General features: G+C 46.6%; 1 protein-coding gene across 2 annotated transcripts in view; it reads left to right on the top strand.

The window, feature by feature from the left end:
* The window catches only part of LOC147108036 (insulin receptor-like), a 257,698-nt gene that overhangs the window by 218,150 nt on the left and 24,080 nt on the right, over window positions 1–15,468 (top strand). The window contains exons 11-12 of one of the 2 annotated variants that reach the window (XM_086004471.1): window positions 1,135–1,170; window positions 13,141–13,418. In XM_086004471.1, coding sequence (XP_085860597.1) covers window positions 1,135–1,170; window positions 13,141–13,418 — 314 coding nt within the window. The remainder of the gene's footprint in view (window positions 1–1,134; window positions 1,171–13,140; window positions 13,419–15,468) is intronic. The other variant, XM_086004472.1, reaches the window with a different exon arrangement.

Raw genomic sequence — 15,468 nt, 5'->3', positions numbered from 1 at the left:
AGAGAAGATTTACAAGGATGATACCAGAAATGTGAGGTTATACCTATCGAGACAGGATGAACAAGCTGGGTCTCTCTTCGCTTGAAAAGAGAAGGCTGAGGGGCGACCTAATAGAGGTCTTTAAAATTATGAAAGGTTTTGATAGAGTGGATACAGAGAGAATGTTTCCACTTGTGGGGGAAGAGCATAACTAGAGGCCATCAATATAAGATAGTCACCAAGAAATCCAATAGGGAATTCAGGAGAAAGCTCTTTATCCAGAGAGTGGTGAGAATCTGTAACTCGCTACCACAGGGAGTGGTTGAAGCGGATAGTATAAATGCATTTAAGGGGAGGCTAGATAAGCATTTGAGGGAGAAGGGAATAGAGGGTTGCGCTGATCGGGTTAGATGAGGAAAGACAGGAGGAGGCTCGAGTGGAGCATAAACACCGGCATGGACTGGATGGTCTAAATGGCCTGTCCCTGTGCCGTATATCCTGTGTAATCCTAGCCTATCCTATGTAATCCCTGGTCAGGTCTCCTGCCTGCTCGAGCTGGTGAGGACGTCAGCCTCTCTAAATGGGCTGAAAGTATCGATAATTTTATAAAATGCTGGTTTGTTCTGGAAATTTTGAGCACGATGAGATTAACGAGCGACCGCACATGTTTTTCCTGATTTTTAAGCTGTCTGCCTCATAACTCAGAGATTTCACTTTACAAGTTGGGATTTTTTTGTGATTTTATTTTCTTCAACGTTCCTCTTGGAGGATACCCTTTTATACTGTACCAACACAGCCCACCTTGACGAGTGATGATTAGGGCAAGTTTGATTTGATGGGGTGCAACATCCTACGACACATTTCTACACTTAGCATGTGTTGCTGCAGGGCTAGGGCGCCACGATTTGGTATTTTAAAAGGTCCTGGGAGCAGTGAAAATGCCAGTTTCTCAGAATCCACGAGTGATGTACAAATCGCTCATCCTGATACTGTCGCGAGCAATTGAGGTTAATTTCCCTTACACTCGCCCTGAATGAGAGAGAATTAAAAAAAAAAAATGAATACAATAAAATCAGAAACTTCCAGGAATCAAACCCCCAACACAGAAGTTTTTAAAACAAAATTCGTTTAAAGTGGTTGTTTTACTTTTTGCAGACCTACACCTCAAGAGAGTGATTCTAAGAACAGTAGGTAAGGGAGTGTCTTGAGTTCTGTGCTTCTGAAATCACGCTGGGTGGTGTGCCGGTGGCCGTGTTTTTAATCCTTAATAATTGTTAGAAGTGTGGGGGGGTGGGGAGGGGGAATCAAAAGAAATTAAAAAAAAAAAAAAAAAAAATCGAATTAAAATTGCTCCGACAGCCCTCTGTTTTAAAAAAAAACCTTTAATTCTGCTTTCGCTTTTCATTCTGTGAATAATCAGTGTTCTCCATCAATATAACCAGAGAACTGTTTCTTTTTTTTGCCACCGATGTTTACAGAACTAACTGCTTTTAAGAAAGCTTTAGGCTCGAGTTATCTGTACGTCAGCGCTCCCAGTATTCACAAACGACAAATGCCTCAAATACGCAGCAGGTCCCTCAGCGTCTGAAAGGGTAGATTGGCGTTTCAGGCGGAGACCAATGTTCCCTTTCAGCTGTGTACACAGCTGTCTGGAGCTTCCGCGCAGCCGGCTCACCAGCTCTTAAAATACAAAAAACTGCCCGAAACAAAATTAGAGGGAACGTTGGTGGAGACCCGTTATCAATTGTGGGTCTGTTGGCAAAACGCTGACCAGTCTTTTCTCTTCCAGATGCTGATGACCAGCTGTGTATTTCCAACATGTTTTTACTTAAGTTAGAGTACTGTATTTCTTAAAAGGAAAAACTTTTCCCTCTCCCTCTCCTCGCCTCTCCCTTCCCCCGGTGTCCTGGGGCCAATATTTATCCCTCAATCAATGTAACAAAAAACAGATTACCTGGTCATTATCACATTGCTGTTTGTGGGAGCTTGCTGTGCGCAAATTGGCTGCCGTGTTTCCCACGTTACGACAGTGACTGCACTTCAAAATGACTTCATTGGCTGTAAAGCGCTTTGGGATGCCCGGTGGTCCTGAAAGGCGCTATATAAATACAAGTCTGTCTTTTCTTCTTCCCACCCCCGACCACACACAATTCCCTCGCCACCTCACCTGAAGTTGCTGGCTCTTGCTGGGGTTAACAGTTCTGTCGGTTCAAGATGTCCTCCGAGTGGCCAGTCTTCATCCCTGAACCCGGGCGCTCTGTGCACGTCGGCAGGATTATTCACCCATAGGGAGCACGGTAACCAAACTGGATCACGTGCGTCCTGGCCCGATGATCCTCCTGTGTGCACATTCCAGCAGGACTCGCTGGACAGTGACCCAAGAGCTGGAGCCCTGGCCAATTGCCACAAAATCCAGGTGCTGAAACCAGTTGTGGATTTCTAAGTGTTCTTAAATAATCCCGCCAACTTGAATATTTTATTTTTTAAAAAGACATAATTTCTAAACTTCTTTGTTCCATACTTGTTTGTAAAATCTTTTGTCCTGTTGAAACAAATGGAAGGATGAAGACGAGAGCAGTAATTTGCGAAGCTAGTCTAGAGTGAGTTATGTCGGGTCCCCTTGTAAATTTAGCCCCTGATATTTTTATGCATTTTTAAAAATTGTACTTTTTAGGGCAGGGTGGGGGGGCGACACATCTGGGCAATTATTGGCACCTCTCGGTGCACCTAACGCTTTTCTGTGATTTAAGACTGCTGGTTAGGGTCAGCTTGTAAGACGAGCTTTTGCGTAGCCTCTGTCTGCGTAAAAGCCCTCCAGCCCCATTCATGCTGGTACTACACGGCAGCAGCCACGACTCAGATGATGAGGCACTAAATATAATTTCAAGCATTTCTCTTTTTCCACTGACGGGATTTTGTGTGGGGCTGACTGCTCTCCAGTTTGCCTTTGATCAGGACTAACGGAGGACTGAGTTAGTTTTATATTTTTGGGTTGGCATTGACTGCGGGCACTCTGCACGGTTCAGTCTAAACTATCAGGTCTCATGGTAAGTCAGGTAGTACACTCTTTTATAATGTCAGGAATGTTAAGGACATAAGAAATAGTTGCAGGAGAAGGCCATACGGCCCCTCGAGCCTGCTCCACCATTCAATAAGATCATGGCTGATCTGATCTTCGACCTCAACTCCACATTCCCACCCAATCTCCACATCCCTGGATTCCCCTAGAGTCCAAAAATCTATCTATCTCTGCCTTGAATAGACTCGAGCACCCACAGCCCTTTGGGGTAGAAAATTCCAAACACTCACAACCCTCTGAGTGAAGAAGTTCTTCTTCATCTCAGTCTTAAATGGCCGACCCCTTATCCTGAGACTATGCCCCCTAGTTCTAGTCTCTCCAGCCAGGGGGAAACAACCTCTCAGCATCTACCCTGTCAATCCCCCTCAGACTCTTGTATATTTCAATGAGATCACCTCTCATTCTTCTAAACTCCAGAGAGTATTGGCTCAATCTCCCCTCAAAGGATAACCCTCTCATCCCAAGAATCAATCTAGTACGTGTTACACCATGTAATGCCAAATGTGTAATTCTGCTGCTAAGGTGGAGCTGTGTTTAAGGTGGCCTGTCCCTTTAAGGAATAGTCTTAATTACTGTAAGCCTGAGGCCAGGGAGAGTTTAATTGGTGTTTGGTGAGGGAAGTTTGCAGATTGGAAGGTGCTTGTACATTCCTGGCTCCAGGTCAGAAGAAAACGGACTGAAATGACCGCCTTTAATTATTTTAATATACTTTTTTAATATCTGAAATGCGATGAATACTCTCAAAGCTTAAACTGGATAGACTGGGGTGGTTCTCCTTGGAGCAGAGAAGGCTAAGAGGAGATTTGATAGAGGTGTTTAAAATCATGACTGGTTTAGATAGAGTAAATAAAGAGAAACTGTTTCCAATGGCTGTAGGGTTGCTTACCAGAGGGCACAGATTTAAGATGCTTGGCAAAAGAACCAGAGGCGACATGAGGACAACCTTTTTTATGCAACGAGTGGTTAGGATTTGGAATGCACTGCCTGATAGGGCTGTGGATACAGATTCAATAGGAGCCTTCAAAAGAGAACGGGATAAATACTTGAAGGAGAAAAAATTGCAGGGATATGGGGAAAGAGCGGGGGAGTGGGACTAACTGGATCACTCTTCGAAAGAGCCGGCGCAGACTCGATGGGCCAATTGGCCTCCTTCTGTGGTCTACTATTCTATGGAGACCCGACAGCTAAAAGCACTGGAGTTTAGAAGAATGAGAGGGGATCTCCTTGAAACTTATAAAATTCTAACAGGACTAGACAGATTAGATGCAGGAAGGATGTTCCCGATGGCCGGGGAGTCCAAAACCAGGAGTCACAGTCTAAAGATAAGGGGTAAGCCATTTAGGACAGAGATGAGGAGGAATTTCTTCACCCAGAGAGTGGTGAACCTGTGGAATTCTCTACCACAGAAGGCAGTTGAGGCCAATTCATTAAATTTATTCAAGAAGGAGTTAGATATATTTCTTAAGGCTAAAGGGATCAAAGGATATAGGGAGAAAGCAGGGACAGGGTATTGAGTTTGGATGATCACCCATGATCTCATTGAATGGCGGAGCAGGATCGAGGGGCCGAATGGCCTACTCCTGCTCCTATCTTCTGTGTTTCTATGAGCCGAATTCTGTTCCTCCTAATTATGGGCTAGACTAGAAGCAGGGATGGGAAGACAAGTAAATGGGACAGTGGTGCAAGGAAGGATACAAGTCTCCATTAATTCAGTTCAAAATATGGCAAAATTATATTCTGTTAGGTTTGATCTTCATCCCCACCCGTGTGCCATGAAGAGCCGTGTAAATTAACTGAAGATTAAAAAGAGCAGGCCACTCACTGTCTGAGTCAAAAGCAGGTTAATGTTGCGGGCAGGACACTTCATCAAAGGCAAATGACAAGACAGAGGGGTCCAACAGCAGCAGCAGTAAGGCTCAAACAGGAGATGCAGTCGGAATCATCAGGGGGTGACTCCCAGTCGAAGAAACGAGCTTGGAGATGAAGCTAAACCCAACGTCGTGAAGAGAAACAGGCTCTTTGGAAGGAGGTCACTGAAAGGAACGTCATAGTGGTGACCAATAAAACTAGTTGATCCCCTGTGGCGTTGCACATTTGTAGGCCTCCGGCGAAGCATGGCTAGACAGCAGGGGAAAATTGGACTTAATTCAGACACCACTTTAAAGTCATATATTCTATCCTTATTCTTACAGTACTTAGATTTTTTTAATATGATTGATTTACAGTGAAATAGTAGAACTTATTTGGGAAGTTGAGTTCGTTGGATAGATGTTTTTCTGCAAACTGAGCTGGGAGAGGCAAAACTGAGGTGTTACAACGCCACCACTGGTGGGAGGGTGTAATTGCAGTGTGACAGGTTTACATAGGCAGTTTCCAGTCTAGATGTAGACACAGGAATTTATAATAGCAAAAAAAGTTGATACAAAATGTGGCAGCGGGAACTAAGATTTTGTGTACAGGATGTGCATACAGACATAAGATTTATATCAATGGTATGGAAAAAGTAAATCAAAAATACTGCTTCATGTTAACCATGACCATAGTCGTACAAAGAGTGATTTCCCCGTCTGCCCTCTCAAGGGGACGTAAAAGATCCCATGGCACTATTTCGAAGAAGAGCAGGGAAGTTATCCCCGGTGTCCTGGCCAATCTTTATCCCTCAATCAACATCACTAAAAACAGATTATCTGGCCATTATCACATTGCTGTTTGTGGGAGCTTGCTGTGTGCAAATTGGCTGCCACGTTTCCTACATTACAGCTGGCCGTGAAGCGCTTTGGGACATCGCAAGGTCGCAAAAGGCGCTGTCTATCAGGTTCTTTGTTTTAACATTTGGAATGGACACGTGGGTAGGGTTTTGGAGGTGAAAACCCTGGGGATTATTTAAAGAACACTTGGATGCTGTGGTGAGCAGACTAGTTTTTATTCTGGATGGGATGAGCTAGCTTGGGCCAAACCTGGCCTACCTTGTGAATATTGACGGTGTGTTCCGACTCGTCGCTGAAGTAGACACAGCTACTCTGTACGCTTGTCCTTCCTTCGCAACAGGCCGCCTGGGTGCCTAGTTGGGCTTAGGCCAGTAAACTGGGTTTTTAAAATGCGTAATTTCATATTTCAAGGCATCACTTCAAGCTGCAGTCGGTCTCCTCGGCTCCGGAGCTGCCCCAGTGACGTGACCGATGAACAGTCCCAGAGCAGTATTATTGATTGTGATGCGGGAGGGGGCGTATTTAACACCTGCAACCAGTGTGGGAGCTGCTTCGCAGCCATTCAGCCTGGGGGAGAAAACCAAGCTGGGTACATTGCACCTGCATCAAATAAGATTGGGCGACCGCTTTGCGGAACACCTCCGTTCAGTCCGTAAGGGTGACCCCGAGCTTCCGGTCGCCTGTCACTTTAATTCTCCGTTCCACGCCCACTCTGACCTCTCCGTCCTCGGCCTCTTGCACTGTTCCAATGAAGCTCAATGTAAGCTTGAGGAACAGCACCTCATCTTTCTATTTAGGCACTTTATAGCCTTCCGAACTCAACATTGAGTTCAACAATTTCAGACTATAACCCCTGCTTCCATTTTTCATGTTGTATGATTTTGCCACCTCCTTTGCAACATTTTATCTTTCCTGCCTCTTACCTCAGCACAGTATGTTGCTTCAATTCCTTCCTCCCCTCCCTCTCACCCCCACGCCCCTTCCCTGTATCTGCACCTGCTTAATATCTGTTGCATCTCCAGCTTTTTCCAGTTCTGATGAAGGGCCCCTGACCTGAAACGTTAACTCTGTTTCTCTCTCCACGGATGCTGCCTGGCCTAAGTGTTTCCAGCATTTTCTGTTATTTCAGATTTCCAACATCCACAATATTTTGCTATTGTATTAAAATTTGATACTGTTTTTTTATTCGTTCATGGGATGTGGTCGTCACTGGCAAGGCCAGCATTTATTGCCCATCCCTAGTTGCCTTTGAGAAGGTGGTGGTGGTGGGCTGCTGCCTTGAACCGCTGCAGTCCGTGTGGTGAAGGTAGTCCCACAGTGCTGTTAGGGAGGGAGTTCCAGGATTTTGACCCAGTGACGATGAAGGATCGGCCAATATGTTTCCAAGTCAGGATGGTGTGTGACTTGGAGGGGAACTTGGTGGTGGTGGTGTTCCCATGCACCTGCTGCCCTTGTCCTTCTAGGTGGAAGAGGTCGCGGGTTTGGGAGATGCTGCAGTGCATCTTGTAGATGGTACACACTGCAGCCACGGTGTGCCGGTGGTGGAGGGAGTGAATGTTTAAGGTGGTGGATGGGGTGCCAATCAAGCGGGCTGCTTTGTCTTAGATGGTGTTGAGCTTCTTGAGTGTTGTTGGAGCTGCACTCATCCAGGCAAGTGGATCACTGACTTGTGCCTTATGGATGGTGGAAAAGCTTTGGGGAGTCAGGAGGTGAGACACTCACTGCAGAATACCCAGCCTCTGACCTGCTCTTGTTGCCATAGTATTTATGTGGCTGATCCAGTTAAGTTTCTGGTCAATAGTGACCCCCCCAGGATATTGATGGTGGGGGATTCGGCGATGGTAATGCCGTTGAATGTCATGGGGCGGTGGTTAGATGCTCGCTTGTTGGAGATAGTCATTGCCCGGCACTTGGGTGGTGCGAATGTTACCTGCCACTTATCAGCCCAAGCCTGAATGTCGTCCAGGTCTTGTTGCATGCGGGCATGGACTGCTTCATTATCTGAGGAGTTGCAAATGGCACTGAACACTGCAGTCATCAATGAACATCCCCACTTCTGACCTTATGATGGAGGGAAGGTCATTGATGAAGCAGCTGAAGATGGTTGGGCCTAGGACACTGCCCTGAGGAACTCCTGCAGCGATGTCCTGGGGCTGTGATGATTGTCCTTCAACCACCACAGCCATCTTCCTTTGATGTGGAGATGCCAGTGTTGGACTGGGGTGGACAAATGTAAGAAGTCACACAACACCAGGTTATAGTCCAACAGCTTTATTTGAAATCACAAGCTTTCGGAGCGCTGCTCCTTCATCAGGTGAAGTGGAGAGATGCATATATAGTCAGAGAATACTGCTAGATGATTGCAGGTAATTTTTCTAACTGCCCTTTATCACACCTTGGCAGAGAGATAATCACAGCAATCAAAGGTGTGAATGGTGTCCAGGTCAGTCAGGAAAACATTACATCAAAGAACAATGAGGTGGGGTCACAAGGGGTCAAATGTTGCAGATGCTGGGGTCTGTATGAAAAATGAGTGCGGAACTTGGCTATCAGTTTCTGCTCGACGATTTTGCGTTGTGTGTCTCGAAGGCCGCCTTGGAGAATGCTTACCCGAAGATCGGAGGCTGAATGTCCTTGACTGCTGAAGTGTTCCCCGACTGGGAGGGAACACTCCTGCCTGGCGATTGTTGTGCGGTGTCCGTTCATCCGTTGTCGCAGTGTCTGCATGGTTTCGCCGATGTACCATGCTCCGGCAACGGTTCCGCACTCATGAGGACGGCCTCAACCGGGATCTTGGGTTCATGTCACGCTACATGTAACCCCACCTGACGTAGAGTCATCCAGACTCGAGTCGTCGTTGGTTTGTTCTCTCTACACAGATGCGTCCGGACCTGCTGTGATTTCCAGCAAAAAAATAGTTTTTTGTTTTTCATACAGACCCCAGCATCTGCAACATTTGACCCCTTGTGACCCCACCTCATTGTTCTTTGATGTAATGTTTTCCTGACTGACCTGTTTGGACACCATTCACACCTTTGATTGCTGTGATTATCTCTCTGCTGAGGTGTGATACAGGGCAGCTAGAAAGATTACCTGTAATCATCTGGCAGTATTCTCTGACTATATATGCTGTGCCTATATGCATCTCTCCACTTCACCTGACGAAGGAGCAGCGCTCCGAAAGCTTGTGATTTCAAATAAAGCTGTTGGACTATAACCTGGTGTTGTGTGACTTCTTACATCTTCCTTTGTGCTGGGTATGACTCCAGCCAGTGGAGAGTTTCCCCCCCCCCCCCCCCCCCCCCCCCGATTCCCATTGACTTCAGTTTTACTAGGGCTCCTTGATGCCACACTCGGTCAAATGCTGCCTTGATGTCGAGGGCAGTCACTCTCACCTCACCTTAAAAAACGCAAACCCAGTTTTGTTATTTCCCCTTCAATTACAACAAAATTTGAGATTGATATTTCCTGTTCCCTCATTTAGTATTGGGCTTGGGCTCAGTTGGTAGCACTCCAGAGCCAGAGGGTCGTGGATTTGAATCCCGTTCCAGCCCCTTGAGAGCACATAATCTAGGTTCACGTTCCAGTACAGTACTGGAGGAGTGCTATATTGTCGGAGGTGCTGCCTTTTCAGATGCGACATTAAACTGAGGGCCCTGTCTGCCTGCTGAGGTGGATGCAAAGGATTCAAAGTCCCTATCCAAAGAAGACCAGCAAGTTCTCTCGATATCTTGGACAACATCATTTCCTCAACTAACACCAAGAACGGCTGAACTGGCCGTTCGTTCATTCATTATATTTGTGGGATCTTGCTATGTGCAAATTGGCTACCACATTTACCTGCATAACAGTGACCACTTCAATAGCGATTCATTAGTTGTGAAGCGTTTTGGGACGTCCTCGAGATATGACGAGACGCTATTTAAATTCATGGTCTTGGACCTTGATGAGTAATTATTTTTTTAAATTAAGTTTGCGTTGGTTGCTGTTTGCAAAACTCCAAGCTTACAGTTTTCTTTTTTAATGAAGTTATGTGATGGCTGCTGTTGCTGCAACTAATCGCAGGTGCAAGCAGTCCTCTAGTGCCTCACCCAAGTAACCATTCTTCACGTGCATTTCAATCGTAGAATCAAAAAAATTTACGGCACAGAAGGAGGCCATTTGGCCCATCGTGTCTGGGCCGGCCGATAAAGAGCTCTCCAGCCTAATCCCACTTTTCAGCTCTTGGTCCGTAGCCCTGTAGGTTACGGAACTTCAAGTGCATATCCAAGTACTTTTTAAATACGCTGAGGGTTTCTGCCTCTACCACCCTTTCAGGCAGTGAGTTCCAGACCCCCACCACCATCTGGGTGAAAAATGTTTTCCTCAACTCCCCTGTAATCCTTCTACCAATTACTTTAAATCTGTTCCCCCTGGTTAGTGACCTCTCTGCTAAGGCAAATAGGTCCTTCCTATCCACTCTATCTAGGTTGCTCATAATTTTATGCACCTCAATTAAATCTTCCCCATAGCCTCCTCTGTTCCAAAGAATACTACAACCCCAGCCTATCCAATCTTTCCTCATAGCTAAAATTCCCCAGCCCAGGCAACATCCTCGTAAATCTCCTCTGTACCCTCCCTCTCTCTAGTGCTGTTCAATGGCTGTTCAGTCACTGGGAGGATAACCCAGCCAGGTCTGAAATAAAAACAGAAAATGCTGGAGAAACTCAGCAGGTCAGGCAGCATCTGTGAAGAGAGAAACAGAGTTAACGTTTCAGGTCGATGACCTTTCGGCCCAGCCAGCTCCGATCGTGTTCTCGTCTCGGGTCCGCTCAAGCACTTTCCAGCAGGAGCTGCTGGATAGCGATCAGGAACCCAGCTCATTTTATTCTCTTCCCCACGTTCCTCCCTCGCCACGGCGCGTTGAGGTAGTGCTCGTAACTGCTGCTGAAGTCACCCAACTCAGCACAGACCAGTGATGAAAGCAAAGAGCTTCCCGGCCTGTACCGCACTGCGGGCAATTGCTGCCTGAACCATTGGAAAAAGCTGGACCTAAATTTTTATTCGCCATTGTTGCTACTCTTAAAGTTGCTTCTAAACGACTCTGGTTGCTGTTGATGTCGGCCAGCAATGCACTTGTGACCAACGTTCCCGCTAAGCCACGCGGCCGCACAGCAGCCTGGAGGTCCCACTCAGGCCGCTCACCGGCTTTACAATAGAAGCAACCACGCGCATGCAAAAAATTGAATGGGCTGCGTGCAGCCAGTTAAAAGACCCGTGCAAAAAATAAAATTACAGGTAACATTGCTTGTTACACCTTCAGGTAACCTTGCTCATTAGAGGCAGGTGTTGCGATCGGTCTTCACCATGGGATTGAAATAAGTACATCCAGGACAGTCTCTTGGGATACCTCACCGTACCAAAAGTACCACAGGGAATGCCATTGGGGTTTAGACCCTTCACCTGCAACGCTAAGTGTTAAATAAAGAGGTGTCGCGCAAGGGAACAGTTTTCGCTGTAGCTTGTCTAATTGACATCAGTGGATTTGATGACGGTTGCTGTGAGTGCTGCAGTTTAAGTGTGCATTTCAGAGAGATGAGTCAATTACAGTGGAAATCTCCATCCCCGCCATAATGAAGGGCCACAGCGACCCCGATCTTTTCCTTGGCCCGATGTACACACTTGTGCACTTTTCAGAAGGGGGTCACTGGTTAGCAGTTGGGAGCAGGGATCCTGGCAAATTTGTTTCCCCACCCCCCCCCCCCCCCCCACCACCCCAAAAAAAAAACCCAGGTCACTGAAGCCATTAGAAGCACTGAAACTTCCTCAGCTGAGACCCGTGAATCCAGGTGATTGAACATGCCACCTCCTGGCGTAGGCTGCCCAATTCCACACCAAGCTTATATATTTGGCCATCGGGCCATTGGCAGAACCCGCTATCCGTTAAGTAAAGGTTACATGCCACATCGTTCAGCGCATACACCTCAGTAACCTGTGAGTCAGTAACATGTACTAGTGTATCTGCTTTTCTCAGTTCAAATTTCCAGTAAAGTTTGGACATCCAGATAGTTTCTAAAGGACACACTGCATCAGTGAAAGTAACTTTGCAACGCAATGTCATGACCTGGTTTTATCTATACCCTATAGCACTTTAACATGGGAGTTTAAAAACTGTCCTTTAACATTTTAAATATCCAGTCGGCTGGGTTTTTGGTTCCAAGTTCCTTGATTTGTGTATCTAGTTTATCCAATTGGACTGCCGGATTATTACCACTCTTGCCAGGTTAAGTTGTTGCAGGGTATAAAGGCTTTAATGTGCCGCTTTTTCCACTCATGCACTTGCACCCCTTGCTGTTGTGTTTTCACTTGCTGGAAGCCCTTCCTTCACTCGGCACAGCTGCAGTAATGGCGCGCTGCCTGGCATCCTGAAAGGGGCAAGTTAACTGCACTGAGAATGAACCAGAGTGGCTTGTTGGTCTGGAATGAATTCATGCAAGCCGGTTCACCGGTAAAAAATAGTTTAATCCCGAAAAACATTGCGGGTTAGGGCGTCGGGGGAGGGCGAGGAGCTGCAACCCAAGATTCCCGTGCTCCCTGTTTTCTGTGTGCGATGCACTGCCATTCCTTTCTGGGCTTGTGGGAGACTCGACAGTGACTCGGAGGCCTGCATTTTTGCACTGCCTCTGCTCACCAGACCCTAAAACATTTTGGGGCCCTGGTGGGTTCTGTTGGAGGCAGGAGTTCCCATTCCTTACGTTGTCTGGTGCCGACCGCAAGGCATCACCGTGGATGCCACTGATGTCAAACTGCTACGGTCGAAACTACCGTGCCAATATCCACAACTATCCGCCTCCCTTCCCAAAAACTTGTACGCTTTCCTACCTTTTCCTGGGTACGGTAGTGTAGTGGTAAAGTGACTGGACTAGTAATCCAGGGGCCTGGACTAGTAATCCAGAGAACATGAGTTCAAATCCCATCACAGCAATTTGAGAAATTGGAATTCGGTTTAAAAAAAACTGGAAATGAAAAGATGGCATCCATAAAAGTGACCATGGAGCTGTCATGAAGAACACAACTGGTTCACTAATGTCCTTTAGGGAAGGAAATCTGCCGTCCTTACCCGACTTGGCCTATTGTGACTCCAGTCCCTCACCAATGTGGTTGGCTATTAACTGCCCTCTAAAGTGACTTAGCAAGCCACTCAGTTGTATCAAACTCCAGGGCAACTGGAGATGGGCAATAAATGCCGGCCTTTCCAGCCACGCCCACGTCCCAAGAATGAATTTTAAAAACGTAATATTCCAGAAATCATGTTCCCCTTCCTCTCCGCAGCCGTCACTGTTAAACATTAACGCACTGTTTTTAAAACTGCCCCCTTGTCGCCGTTGATTTTAGACCTTCGCGGAAACGTAGGGAACTGGGAATCTTTTCGAACAGCAGCTTCCTGGAAGTGACCACGCCGACCTCCATGGCTAACAACGGGTCGGCGACGAAATCGCCAGAGGAGGAGTTTCCCAAATTGTCAGAGAAGGCGTGGATCAAGGAGTCTCTGGTGATCTCCAACCTGCGTCATTTCTCGGGCTATCGCATTGAAATCCACGCGTGCAACCACGATGCGGAAACTGTGGGTTGCAGTGTTGCAGCCTATGTCAGTGCAAGGACCATGCCTGAAGGTAGGAGAGAAAAATGTTCAATTTCCTGTCATTTCTATTCAATTGCTAGGAAAAGGCCGTGGAGTTGCCAACAGTCAATTGACATACAAGATTTTTTTTATATATACAAGGCGACGATGGAGTTGGGAGAGAGATAGAAACATAGAACATAGAAAAATAGGAGCAGGAGTAGGCCATTCGGCCCTTCGAGCCTGCTCCGCCATTCAATATGATCATGGCTGATCCTCTATCTCAATACCATATTCCCGCTCTCTCCCCATACCCCTTGATGTCTTTTGTGTCTAGAAATTTATCTATCTCCTTCTTAAATATATTTAGTGACTTGGCTTTCACAGCCTTCTGTGGTAGAGAATTCCACAGGTTCACCACCCTCTGAGTGAAGAAATTTCTCCTCATCTCAATCCTATCCTGTATCCTGAGACTGACCCCTCGTTCTAGACTCTCCCCTGCCCCCCCCCCCCCCCCCCCCCCAAAGCCAGGGGAAACATTCTCCCTGCATCCAGTCTGCCAAGCCCTGTCAGAATTTTATGCGTTTCAATGAGATCCCCTCTCATTCTTCTAAACTCTAGTGAATACAGGCCTAGTCGACCCAATCTCTCCTCATGACAGTCCTGCCATCCCAGGAATCAGTCTGGTGAACCTTTGCTGCACTCCCTCTATGGCAAGTATATCCTTCCTTAGGTAAGGAGACCAAAACTGCTCCTGTACTCAAATCAGAGGGTGGTGAACCTGTGGAATTCTCTACCACAGTGGAGGTCAAGTCACTGAATATATTTAAGAAGGAGATAGATAGATTTCTAGACACAAAAGGCATCAAGGGGTATGGGGAGAGAGCGGGAATTTGGTATTGAGATAGAGGATCAGCCATGATCATATTGAATGGCGGAGCAGGCTCGAAGGGCCGAATGGCCTACTCCTCCTATTTTTCTAATTTTTTTCTATGAATTCACGCCACAGAGCAACCTAGTGGGGAGAGACTGCAACTATGTTGAGTGTTGACGTGGCAGAATTGAATGGGGATTGTAGAAATAGCAATTTAGAGTGTGTGTGTCAAACTGTAGGACGACCAAAGGTTTGTGATGGTTCAATAAGTCAAATTGCACTGTAATTATAAGACAAGTTGATGACGTCACACCGACTTGGGTCACTTGTTATTTAAATTCCACAGGATTAATCCAGCACAACCTGGGGTTACCTCCACGCATCCAGAATTTTAGCAATATGAAATGTTGGAAAATGTTCCATTTTATTGAATGTCTTAGTGGCATTTTTATCTAATTCTGATATAAATTTTGTTTAGTTCAGCCCACTGAAAATTGAATTGTCACTACACAAGCTGGTTTTGCCCTCTCCAGAAAGAATGAATGAACTTGTATTTATAGAGAGCCATTCACGTTCTCGCAGCCAATCAAATACTTTTGAAATGTAGGCAAATGTGGCAGCCACTTTGCGCATTGCAAGGTTCCACAAACAGTAATGAGCTAAATGACCAAATAATCTGTTTTTAGTGAAGGATAGATATTAACCAGGACACCGAGACAGTTCCCCTGCTTCTCTTCCAATAGTGCCATGGGATCTTTTATGCCCACCTGAGAGAGCAGATGGAGCCTTGGTTTAAAGTCTCAACTGAAAGACGGCGCCTTCGGCAGTGCAGCATTCTCGCAGTACTGCACTGGGAGCGTCGGCCTAGATTATGTGCTCAAGTCTCTGGAGTGGGGCTTGAACCCATGACCTTCTGACTCTTGAGGTGAGAGTGCTACCCACTGAGCCAAGGCTTACAGCCACCTGACAGCTAGTCGAGAGAGGAGGCTTGCAACTCATCAGTCCAGGCTGTGTTTGAACCAGGTCCCAAAGGTGGTAGGCCACACTCTCTAAACCGTTCTCCCTGAGGTGAGAGTTCATGGTTATGTTACCCGCACAGCAAGTTCTGTTCCCAGTTAAAACAGCCACACAGAAGGGTCGAGCAGGCCTCCTCACAGGGACCGTCCTCCTGGGGCCACCCTTATACACGTTCCAAGTGACCTGTTACAGAATAGACCCTGTGAACAGC

The sequence above is a fragment of the Somniosus microcephalus genome, chromosome 13, assembly GCF_052327205.1.
Source record: "Somniosus microcephalus isolate GS21.2 chromosome 13, FLI_Smic_1.0, whole genome shotgun sequence".
Lineage (NCBI taxonomy): Eukaryota > Metazoa > Chordata > Chondrichthyes > Squaliformes > Somniosidae > Somniosus > Somniosus microcephalus.
This window is presented reverse-complemented; position numbering and strand designations above follow the sequence as displayed.